The sequence below is a fragment of the Dendrobates tinctorius genome, unplaced genomic scaffold (genome assembly GCF_039654945.1).
Source record: "Dendrobates tinctorius isolate UK_male_01 unplaced genomic scaffold, ASM3965494v1 ptg000013l, whole genome shotgun sequence".
Classification (NCBI taxonomy): domain Eukaryota; kingdom Metazoa; phylum Chordata; class Amphibia; order Anura; family Dendrobatidae; genus Dendrobates; species Dendrobates tinctorius.
In genome coordinates, this window is record NW_027361681.1 from 2,017,785 (window position 1) to 2,034,944 (window position 17,160).

General features: G+C 41.8%; 1 protein-coding gene across 1 annotated transcript in view; it reads right to left on the bottom strand.

The window, feature by feature from the left end:
* Positions 1-3,507: 3,507 nt before the first annotated feature.
* Positions 3,508-17,160, bottom strand: part of TPRN (taperin) — a 36,044-nt gene continuing 22,391 nt past the window's right edge. The window contains exons 2-4 of the mRNA XM_073558266.1: positions 8,402-8,618; positions 6,243-6,352; positions 3,508-5,714 (exon numbers count right to left, since the gene is read on the bottom strand). Of these exons, the coding sequence (XP_073414367.1) occupies positions 5,652-5,714; positions 6,243-6,352; positions 8,402-8,618 (390 nt within the window). The 3' untranslated portion in view covers positions 3,508-5,651. The remainder of the gene's footprint in view (positions 5,715-6,242; positions 6,353-8,401; positions 8,619-17,160) is intronic.

Consider the following 17,160-nt stretch of genomic DNA (forward strand, 5'->3'; position numbering starts at 1 on the left):
CAAAATATTGATTTCTGAACTCTTCCTGAGTTAAAACATTAGTATTGTTGTTTCTAAATGATTATGAACTTGTTTTCTTAGCATTATTTGAGGTCTGAAAGCACTGGAGTTTGTTTGTTTTTTTTTTAATTTTGACCATTTCTCATTTTCTGAAAATATAATACAAAATTTAGTGCTTGGAAATTCGAAGACATGTCAGTTAGTTTATAGAATAAAAGAGCAATTTACATTTTACTCAAAAATATACCTATAAAGAGAATAATCAAACTGAAAATATATGTAGATTCTCTGAAAATGAGATATGGTCAAAATAACAAAAATGACAGAATTGCTCTATGTAAAAGCACATGTTAAAATTTCATAGCTATCAGATCAACATTCGCATGTTAATCGGATACTAGCTGTTAAAATCGGATTGTACTCACATGATAATTCCATGACACTTGTCAGACTTTTCAGGACCGAAATTGGACTGTTTTTTCACGGTTATCGGTACAAGCCCTTAGAAAGATAAGCTGATCACAAAAAATCTTGGGTGCAAGGACCCCTAATGATAAATAGCCAATGTCGCTGTAGCACCACCACAGGTGGAGTGAAGCATTACACTGTCCATTATCAGTAGTGGTCAGGCTGTTAATATATAGTTATGCCAGGGACAGAGACGCTTTATTCTGTATGGCCAGCAGAGGTCACTGTTGCCCATTGCTCTCTGTGGCGCTGTCTCCGATGCGATCACGTTGCGCCATTTACACGTAGGTGTGACTCTTTTCTTTTCAATGGTTTTTTTATTGAATTTTGAAGGTATAATAACACCAACCTTAATAATCAAAGTCAAATAAGCAAGCATATGAGGGTGTAAGGTGTGACTCAATGTTTTGTATTTTGGCTGTCAGGGAATTTGGGTGTCACTACGTGACATCATTTACATTGTACGCAGCTAACACAAGCCCAAGGCCAAATATATATATAAATACACACACACACACAATATGTGACACTCCGGTAGGGAATGCACCACAGATTTACTTTGCAGCTTAGAGAAAACTACCAGGTGAAACGTCTGCTATGGCCGGCCAGGTGACCTAAACAGGAGCTCATCCCATTACCTGCAATCCAGAGACCAGTGGATTGTGGGAGCCAAAATAAAATTATGACTGCAGCTTTGGTTGTGACTGGAGAAATAACACGATGTAGTTTGTGGTCGTGCCTGTCCTGTGATGGTTTTGGCTCCCCGTCCTTTTAATCAGCAGTGATGATGATATCTGGCTGCGTTTTACGACGTGTGGTTACCTTCCTATGATTTTTGCATGTGACCTTGGTGTGCAGGAAATGTTGGTTTATTGTAGCGACAGATCTTTATGAGTGTGTGGCAAGTACAGAGAACCGGGAAATGGAGCCTAGAATAGCAGCGGGCACAGTGTTATCACAGGGGCAGAGGCAGTGGACTGTGGACCGCCACACGTGAAGCATCGGACCAGTATGGAACCGAGATGGGGGCTGAAGGGCAGGAAACTAAAAATGCTGTGCTGCTGGGAGACCCTGCCCAATATAAAGCTGAAACTCTGCACTTGTCTCCTTACACCCAACCTAAAATGCTCGGTGCTGCTCGGGAACCCTGAACCGCCCAATATCAAAATAAAATGTCATTCTACTCTAGTCCTTACACATGTCCTGAAATGCTCTGTGCTGCTGGGGCCCAGCACCTTCCACTATTGGTCTGTACTTTCCCACATCATGGTACTGCTCCATTACATGTAAATATGTCCTAGCCAACCTCATAATAATGGAATTAACATTGCCTTCTAACAAGAGATTTCTGAAATACTCTGTGCTGCCCCTTTCGTCAATCTTCAGTTTCCACTTTACTCCATATCCCTATGGAAGTGCCCATTTATAGAAACACTGGGCAAAGGTGATACACTGTCACGCCATGTGCAGGGGGCATGACAGAGGGGATATAGAGACAACCTCGTGCATATCCCACCCAAAGTAGAACAAGTAGCATGGGTCCTGGAGACCCCCTATTGCTGCTGGTGGTTATGAATGCGCCCACCTTCACCACAAAAAGCTCTGTTATACAGGGCAGAAAACACATTCTGGGCAGAAGGTACCTACAACAGCACCATGGTGATCTACTAGAGATAATAAATACTGCCTGTGTATAAGATATAAAGCGCTATACCGAGAACACCACATGTAACAATGCAGTCGAGGAATCTAGTGTACGCTTCATCAGAATGAGGAACAGAGAGCAGCAACTGCCATCCTTATACACATGTGAAACCCTAAACACAAGAAAAAAAAAAAAAACACCCACACAACTGATTACATCTAACAAAATATAAGTTGTATTATTGTACATACGGGCAGTATTATAGTAGTTATATTCTTGTACATGGCAGCAGTATTATAGTAGTTATATTCTTGTACATAGGAGCAGTATTATAGTAGTTATATTCTTGTACATAGGGGCAGTATTATAGTAGTTATATTCTTGTACATGGGAGCAGTGTTATAGTTACATTCTTGTATACAGGGGACAGTATTATAGTAGTTATATTCTTGTACATAGGGGCAGTATTATAGTAGTTATATTCTTGTACATAGGGGGTAGTATTATAGTAGCTATATTCATGTACATAGGGAGCAGTATTATAGTAGGTATATTCTTGTACATAGGGTGCAGTATTATAATAGTTATATTCTTGTACATAGGAGCAGTATTATAGTAGCTATATTCGTGTACATAGGGGCAGTATTATAGTAGTTATATTCTTGTACATAGGGGGCAGTGTTATAGTAGTTATATTCTTGTACATAGGGGGCAGTGTTATAGTAGTTATATCCTTGTACATAGGGGCAGTATTATAGTAGTTATATTCTTGTATATAGGAGCAGTATTATAGTAGTTAGATTCTTGTACATGGGAGCAGTGTTATAGTTACATTCTTGTATACAGGGGACAGTATTATAGTAGTTATATTCTTGTACATAGGGGCAGTATTATAGTAGTTATATTCTTGTACATAGGGTGCAGTATTATAGTAGCTATATTCATGTACATAGGGAGCAGTATTATAGTAGGTATATTCTTGTACATAGGGGGCAGTGTTATAGTAGTTATATTATTGTACATAGGGGCAGTGTTATAGTAGTTATATTCTTGTACATAGGGGCAGTATTATAGTAGTTATATTCTTGTACATAGGGGGCAGTGTTATAGTAGTTATATTCTTGTACATAGGAGCAGTATTATAGTAGTTACATTCATGTACATAGGGGTAGTATTATAGTAGTTATATTCTTTATATGCTTGTACATATGGAGCAGTATTAGAGTAGTTATATTCTTGTACATAGGGGACAGTATTATAGTAGTTATATTCTTGCACATAGGGTACAGTATTATAGTAGATATATTCGTGTACATATGGAGCAGTATTAGTTATATTCTTGTATATAGGAGCGGTATTATATTAGCTCAGAGATGAATAAAGGAGGCAGAGTCTTTGTTCCTTTTCCTGCAGTGAACATATTTATTGATCAGCTCTTTTCCTGGATATTCGGTTACATCAGGTAAACTAATGGGGTAAATCTACAACCATTACAAAAAGTAATATCATCCATAGTCGGGAAAGTAAATCCAACTTTACACAAGAACACTGGAAATGGAGGCTTTGGCCACGGTGAGCACATCTGGCTACGACAGGAACAGCTGAAGATTATTATATATTACATTCTATTTGTTACGTCTTAGAAACTTTAGGAAAATCAAGTGCAATGATTTTTTTTGTGACTTTTTACATTCCCCCTTTTACAGATAACATCACAGACTCGCACAAAGACACAATAGAGGAGTGGACTGGACACCGGAGTGTGTGAAAGTGCCGCAGAATATGGTGGTAGAACTAGAAGTCTCAGAAGGCTCTACCAAAGCTTGGCCTTGTAGTCTCACCACTCCACTACTGAAGAGTCGCTGGAGCGGCACAGGAGTGGAGAGTGCGACATGCTTGGTTCCTAGATTTGCATGGGTTCATGGAGATAACCATATGATGCAAATCATGAGGGAGGTCAGAGCAGCGGGCACCAATTCTGGGGTTTCTATGCCCTCTACAAAGACCCTGCAGGGTTACACAGGCGAGAACAGAGTGCAAATTGCAAATGAACATTACATGGCGCTCAGGGACATCGCTGCTAGGAGCGTTCACTCCGCTCCCCATTGTATCACAGCATGCAAATACGCACCACCATTAGCTCAGACAGACAGGTGCTGCCGGTTCCTATGTACAGAGTGCACACCTGTCCTCAACGCCCTGCAGCTCCTCCGCTGGAATGGGACCAGAGGAGGAGATCGACCACTACCACTCTGAGCATACTTAACTAGGATAAGCATATACCTTCCATATATCACTAGTGACTAGACGCCCTCGATTATCCCCTTTTTCTAGCAGTTTCTCATTTCTTTCTGAAAAAGTTGGGCAACACCTAATATGACCTTACATGGCAGCCACCAAGCTTTCCTATACCCTGGCACGGCTTCTGGACGCTAGTGCCGGAGATATCCAGCTACATAAGTGGGAAGATTTGACATTTAGGATTGAAGAGCAGTAAATTCACCCAGCTTTCCCACTCTCAGATAACCAAGACCTTAATGGAGGCAGTACAACTACAGATCTAATGGCTACATACTACTGGGAAAGCTGGAAGACAATTATAGATGACATTACAGCTTTCCCAGTAGTTGATAACCAAGATAGGAAAGCTGACCTCTGGGTTCGTAATCTCAGCCATTCTAATAGCAGATCACCATGAAATTTGAACAGGTGACATTACAGTTTTCCCAGTAGTTGATAGCGAGATAGAATGGCTGCCATTACAACACCCAGCTTTTCCAAGCTATGCAGAGAAAGGGAGCCGTACATGTGGCCATATTGGTTATTACTCAGCTTCTCCATATAGAACCGAGAAATGGTATGTATATATATATATATATATATATATATATATATATATATATATATATATATATATATATACACATACATATACATATACACACACACACATACACACACACACATATACACACACACACATACATTGCTTCAAGGACTGGAGCATTTATTTTTAGTGGAAACTTTTTTTTTGAATTTATAAATCTGATTAATAGCATTACCTGCATTACCCCAGAGTCCTCCCCAAAATAGTCACAGAGGTTAGAAAGAAGCCCAGTCATCTCCTTTTCGATCGATCACTGCCCTAAAGGCAATGGTCTCCGACCTGTAGCACTCTGACAAATGTCACTCACATACATACAAAAAAGATGTCTTCAAGTCACACCCCACAGTCCGCACACTGCGCCCCCCACCTCTAGAGGCGCTGGGACATAGAGTTAATCTCTCGGCAGGCTGGTTAATTAATATAATTAACATGGCTCCGCCGCAGGCAGCAAACAAGCTGCTACACTTACTATGGCGGATTTCATATAATCAGCCAATTTTGCGAATGCGTCATTTTTTTTTTGGGTAACCCCCACAGCAAGACTGCAGTCATTTCCCAGGAGGCTTTACAGCACAGGCGCCATTGATGAGGACAGACGTCAGGGCAGTGACCATAGTCCAGATATATCTGACTGTCCTCCATCTGCTGAGGTTAGAAGTACAGGGCCGGCTCGCTTCGGAAACCCATGTGAGCGCTGCTGTCGGCTGGCGTGAGCTGAAAGAGAGAAGAGACGGTTACAGATCACTGTTTGGACACAATGAACGCTACATAGCAGGTTGCATTGACCAAAATCACGTGACAAGGGTATATTCAAAAATGTGCAAACCGCGTTTCATTATCTTACTTCCAGGAGGTGATCTAATCATATGAAACTACAGGCCCAAAGCCTGAGGCTGCACTACTGAGGGAGTCTGACATTTCCTCTTGATTTCTCTTAGCGACAGTGCTGTCACAGAAACCTTGTGTGGATCAAAGTTAGACACATTAATGTCTACACCCTGCCTATTGCAAAGGTCTCCATCACAGTGCTAGGAGGAAGAATTTCAGTGGTGCAGCCTCAGACTTTTCAGCCGTAAACTTAAATGATTGTATGTCAGCCTAGAAGACTGGTATTCAACAACAGTTTTCACATTTATAATGCATGTTAAGCACACTGTACATTAGGAGAAAATGGATAAAAAAAAAAAAATAACCATTCCCAGAATCTTCAAGGGGAACTCCAAAGAGGAGGTTAGGGCTCACCATGTCCTCGCTCGGTGCATTGAGGTCCAGAGTTGTGGAGCCCCCTCTAGACGCTTCATCCTGCCATTTACTGTACTCCATGGAGTGTTTAGGGGTGTAATTTGATAGACCTACAGTGAAAGAAAATTTATAAAATACTATAGGACCGTATACTAGAAGTCCTATAGGACCGTGAAGAAGGCACATAGTGCTGAAACATGTAGTCCCTTGCTGGAATGTTACCAATTGTTTGGAGTTCCTCACATATTTTTTATATGATTTGATGGATAAATAAAGAAGAAGATTTTATAATTCTGGTGAACTTTCATCTTTTTGCTGGATCCCAATTCTCTTACATTCCTATTTGCTGGGGCATACTCCCTGCCTGGATCCGTGCAGAATATAAGGTGAACACCGACTATTGCATTAAGAGGAACTCCTTTATGGTGAGCTGGCTATATGTTTTTTACATTGTTTGAAAAAAAAAAAAATATATATATATATATATATATATATATATTATATATATATATATATATATATATATATATATATATATATATATATATATATATATATATATATTTGACTAATCCAATAATCTAGCACTTCTGTTTTCAAGATCATAAGACCTGTGAAAATTTACATTTTTCTGCACGACGGCTCGATCGTGCCCACTCATCCTCCTCGCTTCCACTTGCGTCACGGACCTGGACCTTTGAGCTATGAACTGCAGATGTTGCGTGGCCCCTGCACCAAGATATCGGGGGAGGGGGCACAACACACTTGTGGGTAGTTGCCGCACATTCATAGTTGGCGTTGTGAACACATGGGCATGGGAGCTTATCCTCTGCAATCTCAGAGGGGCTCCTGCCACAATGCACCGGATCAGAGAGAACTCCAATCCCAGATGTCGAACGCCTTAGGCTGGTTTCACATTAGCGCTTTTTAAGCGCACGCACGGCCGGGGGTGGCTCCGCCCCCGAGCCGGCTCTCTGCCCGGCGTGCCCGCCCCTTGCTTGTAGCGCCGCCTCCTAGCGGACAGCGGCGCCTGCGATCGGCGCACCCTATCTTTAGCATAGGGTGCGCAGATCGTGCGCAGGCCGTGCGCTAGTTGCGCTTTGACCTGCGCTGCGCACTTTTGACGGTGCGCCGTGCGCGCCAAAATCCGAAAAGTTCGATTTTGGCGCGCACGGCGCACCGTCAAAAGTGCGCGGCACAGGTCAAAGCGCAACTAGCGCACGGCCTGCGCACGATCTGCGCACCCTATGCTAAAGATAGGGTGCGCCGATCGCAGGCGCCGCTGTCCGCTAGGAGGCGGCGCTACAAGCAAGGGGCGGGCACGCCGGGCAGAGAGCCGGCTCGGGGGCGGAGCTACCCCCGGCCGTGCGTGCGCTTAAAAAGCGCTAATGTGAAACCAGCCTTAGACACTGTGGACAATGGCGACTGCTACATGTTAGGGGGTTTGTAATTAATGACAACCCTACTACTGCTCCCCCTGCCCCAACAGAATAGATAACTATTCTAATGTCCCCTGTTATCTGCCATTTCAGGCTTGGGAAGAAAATCTGCAATACAGGGAAGAATTGGAAGGAAATCCGCAATACGACGTGCAGACTTGATCCCCACTAGATTTCACATACTGATGAGTGACTGACACGGGTTGTTCCTCTCAACTCTTCATGTCACGCTTTTCCCCTGTGGTCAGGCATCGCACAGTCAGAATGGTGTGGCTGATAACAGTTTGCAGTAGATTTAACCTAACCACAGGGCAAAGTCAAATAAAACTAATTTTACTGTCTCTTTAAGCAGTGATGACTACTAATAAGCCGCCTGGTAATCCACATCAGCGCAGCTCCGCCGTGACTCATTGTAGTGACAATAATAAATACAATGAGGGATTAAAGGTTTCCGACACACGTGATCCGACGTCCACAGCACCACGGCGGAGAAATGTGACCAAAACATGTCACAGCAGAGCGATCAGCGTACACACCCTTCTAGGAAACGAGCACCAGACACTGCAGGTACAGCTGAGCCCAGTAGGCTGCACAGCAGGAAAGCGCTGCAGAGCAGAAATCTCTGAACCGAGACCCTCCATCAGCAACTACAATTCACAGCATGCATTAGGTGGGACTTGTGGAATGATATGTCACAGAACGCATCATTGCGGCCATTACCTGAGTTTGCAGAGTTGGCCCTCAGACCGTTCCCACCGGCACCACCACTCACAAATTGTGGCCGAGGTAGAAAGAGACCAGGGGGCTTCTCATCTTCCTCGGACTCCGAGCCAGACACCTCGTTGGCCTCATCTTCCCCCATATCTTCAGCCAGGGAATCCTCAGATGGGTATTCAAACATGGTGTGAATGTTCTGCTCATTAAAGGAGATCTTCATCTGCAAGAAAAGAATCCAAAGTGTCAATGTGTCCAACAGATCCCTGCACCACACACATCCCCACCATCAGCAACTACCAGGGGCAGCATCAGGCTATGTTCTCACATTGCCTTACGACTTTAGGAAAAATTCTAAGCCGATTTTTACAGTATTAACTAAAACTATGACATTTCAGAAGTCTCACACGCGTGCTTTTTTTTTCCTGACTAAATTGGAAAACAACTGCATCTGAAGACTGCAGCATGTCACTCCTTTCAGTGTTTCTGCAGCGGGTTTTTTTCACTCATAGAAAGCAAAAAGGGCAAAAAAGTAGCAAAGACATAGCAAAACGAAACGACTTTTTACACCATTTTGGGTGAGAAAAAAAAAAAAAAAAGCAGGTACAGCAGGATGTGAAACACAGTTATGGTATATTTGTAATTTTGCCAAGTTTATAACATAATGGCTTGTTCTCCTTACATGAGCATGGTTGTTTGTATTAGTACAGTACAGTTTCATTAACCCCTTAACGACCGCCGATACGCCTTTTAACGGCGGTAATTAAGGGTACTTGAACCACAGCACCGTTAATTCACGGCGCTGTGGAGAAAGTGAATAGCGCCCCCCAGTGTCGGATTTTCTCCGGGGTCTCGGCTGCCGGGGGTAGCCGAGACCCCAGAGAACATGAATCAGGTTGTTTTTTACCGACCCCACTTTTGCGATCGCTGTTATTAACCCTATAACGGCGACCACAAAAAAAAAGAAAAAGCTGCGATTTTGCATTTAAATCCTCTTTCCTCTGATGTGATTGCACATCAGAGGAAAGAGAAATAAGGTCCCCGATCCCCCCGGTACCTCTCGGTGGTCCAGGGTCCCCTCCCGGTGGTCCCCCTCCCCCGTTTATCATCCCCTTAGTTAGGCAAACATAATGAAAATATTTTTTTTTCCATTTTTCCATTAGGGTTAGCGGTATGTTGGGGTTAGGGTTGGAGTAAGAATTGAGGGGTTTCCACTATTTACCAACTTGGGGGATCTAAAAATTGGGGGTTTAAAAAAAAAAAAAAAAATCACTTGTGGAAATAAAAGACTTTTTATTTTCACGGCTCTGCGTTATAAACTTCTGTGAAGCACTTGGGGGTTCAAAGTGCTCACCACACATCTAGATAAGCTCCTTGGGGGGGGGGGGGGGGGTCTACTTTCCAAAATGGGGTCACATGTGAGGGGTTTATACTGTTTAGGCACACAGGGGCTCTGCAAACGCAACATGACACCTGCAGACCATTCCATCAAAGTCTGCATTCCAAAATGGCGCTCCTTCCCTTCTCAGCTCTCCCATGCGCCCAAACAGTGGTTCCCCCCCACATATTGGGTATCAGCGCACTCAGGACAAATTGTACAACAACTTTTGTGGTCCAATTTCTCCTGCTACCCTTAGGAAAATAAAAAAAGCGGGCTAAAAAAATCATTTTTGAGGAAAAAGTGATTTTTTCTTTTCACTGCTCTGCGTTATAAACTTCTGTGAAGCACTTGGGGGTTCAAAGTGCTCACCACACATCTACATAAGATCCTTAATTTCCAAAATGGGGTCACTTGTGTTTTTTTTTTTTTTTTTTTCCACTGTTTAGGCACATCAGGGGCTCTCCAAAAGCGACATGGCGTCCAATCTCAATTCCAGCCAATTCTGCATTGACAAAGTCAAACGGTACTTCCTCCCTTCCAAGCTCTGCCGTGCGCCCAAACAGTGGTATACCCCCACATATGGGGTATCAGCATACTCAGGACAATATCGCACAACTGTGGGGGTATGATTTCTCTTGTTACCCTTGTAAAAATAAAAATTTCAGGGGGCAAAAAGATCATTTTTGTGGAAAAAAAAAATGGATTTTTTATTTTCACGGCTCTACGTTATAAACTTCTGTGATGCACTTGAAGGTTCAAAGTGCTCACCAAACATCTATATAAGTTCCTTAAGGGGTCTAGTTTCCAAAATGAGGTCACTTGTTGGGGGTTTCCACCGTTTTGGAACATCAGGGGCTCTCCGAACGCAACATGGCATCCGATCTCAATTCCAGCCAATTCTGCGTTGAAAAAGTCAAACGGCGCTCCTTCTCTTGCGAGCTCTGCCGTGCGCCCAAAAAGTGGTTTACCCCCACATATGGGGTATCGGCGTATTCAGGAGAAATTGCACAACAAATTTTGTGGTTCATTTTCTCTTTTAACACTTGTGAAAATAAAAAAAATTGGTTCTGAAGTAAATTTTTTGCAAAAAAAAAAGTTAAATGCTAATTTTTTCCTTCCTCATTGGTATAGTTCCTGTGAAGCACGTAAAGGATTAATAAACTTCATGAATGTGGTTTTGAGCACCTTGAATGGTTTAGTTTTTAGAATGGTGTCACTTTTGGGTATTTTCTGTCATGTACACCCCTCAAAATGACTTTAAAAATTATGTCGTCCCTTAAAAATAATGGTTTCGTAAATTTTGTTGTAAAAATGAGAAATCGTTGGTCAACTTTTAACCCTTATAGCTTCCTAACAAACAACAAAAAAAAAAAAAAAATTTGCTTCCAAAATTGTGCTGATGTAAAGAAGACATGTGGGAAATGTTATTTTTTTAAGAAATTTGTGTGACATCTCTCTGATTTAAGGGCATAAAAATTTAAAGTTTTAAAATTGCAAAATTTTCAAAATTTGCGCCATATTTCCATTTTTTTCATAAATAAACACGACAGATAGAAGAAATTTTACCACTAACATGAAGTACAATAAGTCACGAAAAAAACAATCTCAGAATCAGCGGGCTCCATTAAAGCGTTCCAGAGTTATAACCTCAAAGTGGCAGTGGTCAGAATTGTAAAAATTGGCCTGGTCATTAGGCTGTGTGCACACGCTGCGGATTAGGTGCGGATTCATCCGCGCGGATTTTGTAAAATCCGCAGGTGAAACCGCAGGTCAAAAGACCTGCGGTTTTACCTGCGGATTGCTCTGTGGTTTGGCCCTGCGGTTTTTCATCTCCTCAATGGAAGAGATGGCAAACCGCAGGGGAATCCGCAGAAAGAATTGACATGTCAATTCTTTCTGCGGATTGAAAACCGCAGATAATCCGCGCGGAAAATTCCGCACCGTCTGCACTGCGGTTTTTGATTCCCATAGGGAATCATGGTACTGTACACCGCAGCAAAAACTGCTGCGGGTCCGCAGCGGCCAAAACCGCTGCGGAACCGCAGCAAAATCCGCAGCGTGTGCACACAGCCTTAAGCTGCAAACTGGCTGTCACTAAGGGGTTAAATTAGTGAGATCTGTGAAAGTATACAATGCCTGACCAATGTGTGGAAGTATACAATGCCTGACCAATGTGTGGAAGTATACAATGCCTGACCAGTGTGTGGAAGTATACAATGCCTGACCAGTGTGTGGAAGTATACAATGCCTGACCAGTGTGTGGAAGTATACAATGCCTGACCAGTGTGTGGAAGTATACAATGCCTGACCAGTGTGTGGAAGTATACAATGCCTGACCAATGTGTGGAAGTATACAATGCCTGACCAATGTGTGGAAGTATACAATGCCTGACCAGTGTGTGGAAGTATACAATGCCTGACCAGTGTGTGGAAGTATACAATGCCTGACCAGTGTGTGGAAGTATACAATGCCTGACCAATGTGTGGAAGTATACAATGCCTGACCAATGTGTGGAAGTATACAATGCCTGACCAATGTGTGGAAGTATACAATGCCTGACCAATGTGTGGAAGTATACAATGCCTGACCAATGTGTGAAAGTATACAATGCCTGACCAGTGTGTGAAAGTATACAATGCCTGACCAGTGTGTGAAAGTATACAATGCCTGACCACTGTGTGGAAGTATACAATGCCTGACCACTGTGTGGAAGTATACAATGCCTGACCACTGTGTGGAAGTATACAATGCCTGACCACTGTGTGGAAGTATACAATGCCTGACCAGTGTGTGGAAGTATACAATGCCTGACCAATGTGTGGACGTATACAATGCCTGACCAATGTGTGGACGTATACAATGCCTGACGAATTCAACTTCTCCCTGCTGTTTTTACATATGCAGTTATGCATTTGTTCACAAACATGTATAACCTTAGTTCCCAGGTTCACTTTATACATGAATCCAACTTTTTTGTCCAGAATAGGTTTTTTTTTTTTTTTTTTCAGGCCATGTTTTTCAACTAAATAATTTGATCAAATTGCCCTTTATTCCAAAAACGTTTTATGGTATCACATGTCTTGCATTGGTGGCCTAACACTCCTTATTCGGCAAGCTATAGTGCTTACAGAAGATTCATTGGGAACTCCCTGGAGCGCTCCCAATGATCAACTGTTTGGTGTTGTAGCTGCATGTGTCACGGCTGTGTGACAGTGAAAAATGAAGATGAATGAACTCATGGAGATCAATATCCAACACTGCGGAGACACCAATCACATGTTTCTCAACGCAGTGATTCTAGAGCAAGGCCCCCATACCTTATGGGAAATATGTAAAAACATGCAAAACACAAGCCGCTGAGACACAATCACATGTTTCAACGCAAGCAGTGTTGGATGTTGATCTCCATGAGTTCATTCATCCTCATTTTTCACAGTCTTTTACTAGGCATTGCTCCTACTAGCCAGTTTCCTACTCCACACTGATGAGGGGCAATACCCCGAAACAGCTGTATGTGGATGGATACCATGTTTTGGCATAGGTGGTTTCCTTCATTGGAGACTGCCCTTCCCGTGGTTGTTCCTTCCCAGGGAAAGACCTGGCTAGTCATTGCTTGCGTTGAGAAACATGTGATGGTGTCTCCGCGGCTTGTGTTTTGCATGTTTTTACGGCTGTGTGACAGTCACAACACACAGGCTCTCCATGCATGTGTGCATGTGTTGCGACTGTCACACAGCCACGACACGTTCAACTGCGGCATCGAACATTATCAGAGTGCTCCAGGCATCCAGGTTCCCGCAACAGCTTCTTCGATAGGCGCTATAGCATTGCTGAATAAGGAGGGGGCCAGAGATATTCGCTCATCTCTACCCAACACCTTGTATTATTTATTATTGCACACTGGAAGCAAGCTGAACTTTGGGAATCGGGAAAAAAAAAAAAGAAGCAAACCCTGCATTTTATTTTCAGCTTACTGCCAAGAGATCATGTTTTGGCTGCAAAAAAGAGCATCTGAATATAGCTTTATAACATTACCTATTTATAACATTATCTATTACCTAATGTTATAAATGGGTAATGATAATATTATCTATTACCTACTCATTACCTCTGACCATATCAGCATGGGTTTATGAGGAATCGCTACTGTCAAACCAATCTAATCAGTTATGAAGAGGTAAGCTATAGACTGGACCAAGGCGAGTCATTGGATGTGGTATATCTTGATTTTTCCAAAGCGTGATACCGTGCCACACAAGAGGTTGGTACACAAAATGAGAATGCTGGGTCTGGGGGAAAGTGTGTGTAAATGGGTAAGTAACTGGCCTAGTGATAGAAAGCAGAGGGTGGTTATAAATGGTATATTCTCTAACTGGAACGCTGTGACCAGTGGGGTACGGCAGGGGTCAGGAGGACCTATTCTCTTCCACATATTCATTTTAGATCTGATAGAAGGTTTACACAGTAAAATATCGATATTTGCAGATGATACAAAAACTATATAAAAGCAGTCAATACAAGACCATTGCTTAGATCTTACATAGGGGACAGTATTATAGTAGTTATATTCCTATAAATGTGGCCGTATTATAGTAGTTATATTCTTGTACATAAGGGGAAGCAATATAGTAGTTATATACTTGTACATAGGGGGCAGTACTATAGTAGTTATATACTTATACATAGGGGCAGCATTATAATAGTTATATTCTTGTGCTTAGGAGCAGTATTATAGTATATTCTTGAACATAGGGGCAGTATAATAGTAGTTATATTCTTGTACACAGGGGGCAGTATTATAGTAGTTATATTCTTGTTCAAAGGGGGAAGCAATATAGTAGTTATATACTTATACATACAGTAGGGGCAGTATTGTAGTAGTTATATTCTTGTACATAGGGGCAGTATTATAGTAGTTATATTCTTGTACATAGGAGCAGTATTATAGTAGTTATATTCTTGTACATAGGAGCAGTATTATAGTAGTTATATTCTTGTACACGGGGCAGTATTATAGTAGATATATTCTTGTACATAGGGAACAGTATTATAGTAGTTATATTCTTGTACACAGGGGCAGTATTATAGTAGTTATATTCTTGTATAGGGGGCAGTATTATAGTAGTTATATTCTTGTATATAGGGACAGTATTATAGTAGCTATATTCTTGTACATAGCAGTATTATAGTAGTTATATTCTTGTATAGGGGGCAGTATTATAGTAGTTATATTCTTGTATATAGGGACAGTATTATAGTAGCTATATTCTTGTACATAGCAGTATTATAGTAGTTATATTCCTGTACATAGGAACAGTATTATAGTAGTTATATTATTGTATATAGAGGGCAGTAGTATAGTAGTTACAGTGGGGAAAAAAAAGTACTTAGTCAGCCACCAATTGTGCAAGTTCATCCACTTAAAAAGATGAGACCAGTAATTGACATCATAGGTAGACCACAACTATGAGAGTCAAAATGAGAAAACAAATCCAGAAAATCACCTTGTCTGATTTGGCAAGATTTATTTTTCAAATTATGGTGGAAAATACGTGTTTGGTCATTAACAAAAGTTCATCTCAATCTTTTGTTATATATCCTTTGTTGGCAATTACGGAGGTCAAACGTTTTCTGTAAGTCTTCACAAGGTTGGCACAGATTGTTGGTGGTATGTTGGCCCATTCCTCCATGGACTTGTAAATCCCTCCAAAGGTTTTTTTGGGGGTTGAGATCTGGAGACTGGCTAGGCCACTCCAGGACTTTCATATGCTTCTTACAAAAGCACTCCTTCGTTGCCGTGGTGGTGTGCTTGAGATCATTATCATGCTGAAAGACCCATCCATGTTTTATCTTCAATGCCCTTGCTGATGGAAGGAGGTTTGCACTCAAAATCTCACGATACAAATTCTCCATTCATTCTGTCATGTACACAGATCAGTCGTCCTGGTCTCTTTGCAGAGAAGCAGCCCCAAAGCATGATGTTGCCACGCCCATGCTTCACAGTAGGTATGATGTTCTTTGGATGCAACTCAGCATTCTGTCTCGACGAGTTTTGTTTTTACCAAACAGTTCTACTTTAGTTTCATCAGACCATATGACATTCTCCCAATACTCTTCTGAATAATCCAAATTCTCTCTAGCAAACTTCAGACGGGCTCAGTCATGTACTGGCTTAAGCAGGGAGACACGTCAAGCACTGCGGGATGAGTCCCTGGCAGTGTAGTCTGTTACTGATGGTAGCCTTTGTTACAGACCCAGCTCTATGCAGGTCATTCACTAGGTCCCCTCATGTAGTTCTGGGATTTTTGCTCACCATTCTTGTGATCATTTTGACCCCACGGGGTGAGGTCTTGTGTGGAGCCCCAGATCGAGGGAGATTATCAGTGGTCTTGTATGTCTTCTATTTTCTTTTTATTGCTCCCACAGTTGAGTTCATCACACCAAGCTGCTTGCCTATTGCAGATTCTGTCTTTGGTCTTCACCATAGTGGAGTTTGGAGTGTGACTGAGGTTGTGGACAGGTGTCCTTTATACTGATAACAAGTTCAAGCAGGTGCCATTACTACAGGTAATGAGTGGAGGACAGAGGAGCCTCTTAAAGAAGTTACAGGTCTGTGAGTGCCAGAAATCTTGCATGTTTTTAGGTGACAAAATACTTATTTTCCACCATAATTTGCTAAATAAATCTTGCCAAATCAGACAAGGTGATTTTCTAGATTTGTTTTCTCATTTTGACTCTCATAGTTGTGGTCTACCTATGATGTCAATTACAGGCCTCTCATCTTTAAGTGGGAGAACTTGCACAATTGGTGGCTGACTAAATACTTTTTTCCCCCACTGTATATTCTTGTACATAGAAGCAGTATTATAGTAGTTAAATTCTTGCACATAGGGGCAGTATTATAGTAGTTATATTCTTGTACATAGGGGTAAGTATTACAGTAGTTATATTCTTGTATATACAGTTGTGGCCAAAAGTATTGACACCCCTGCAATTTTGTCAGATAATACTCAGTTTCTTCCTGAAAATGATTGCAAACACAAATTCTTTGGTATTATCTTCATTTAATTTGTCTTAAATGAAAAAACACAAAAGAGAATGAAGCAAAAAGCAAAACATTGATCATTTCCCACAAAACTTCAAAAATGGGCCAGAAAAGTATTGGCACCCTCAGCCTAATACTTGGTTGCACAACCTTTAGCCAAAATAACTGCGACCAACTGCTTCCGGTAACCATCAATGAGTTTCTTACAATGCTCTGCTGGAATTTTAGACCATACTTCTTTGGCAAACTGCTCCAGGTCCCTGATATTTGAAGGGTGCCTTCTCCAAACTGCCATTTTTAGATCTCTCCACAGGTGTTCTATGGGATTCAGGTCTGGA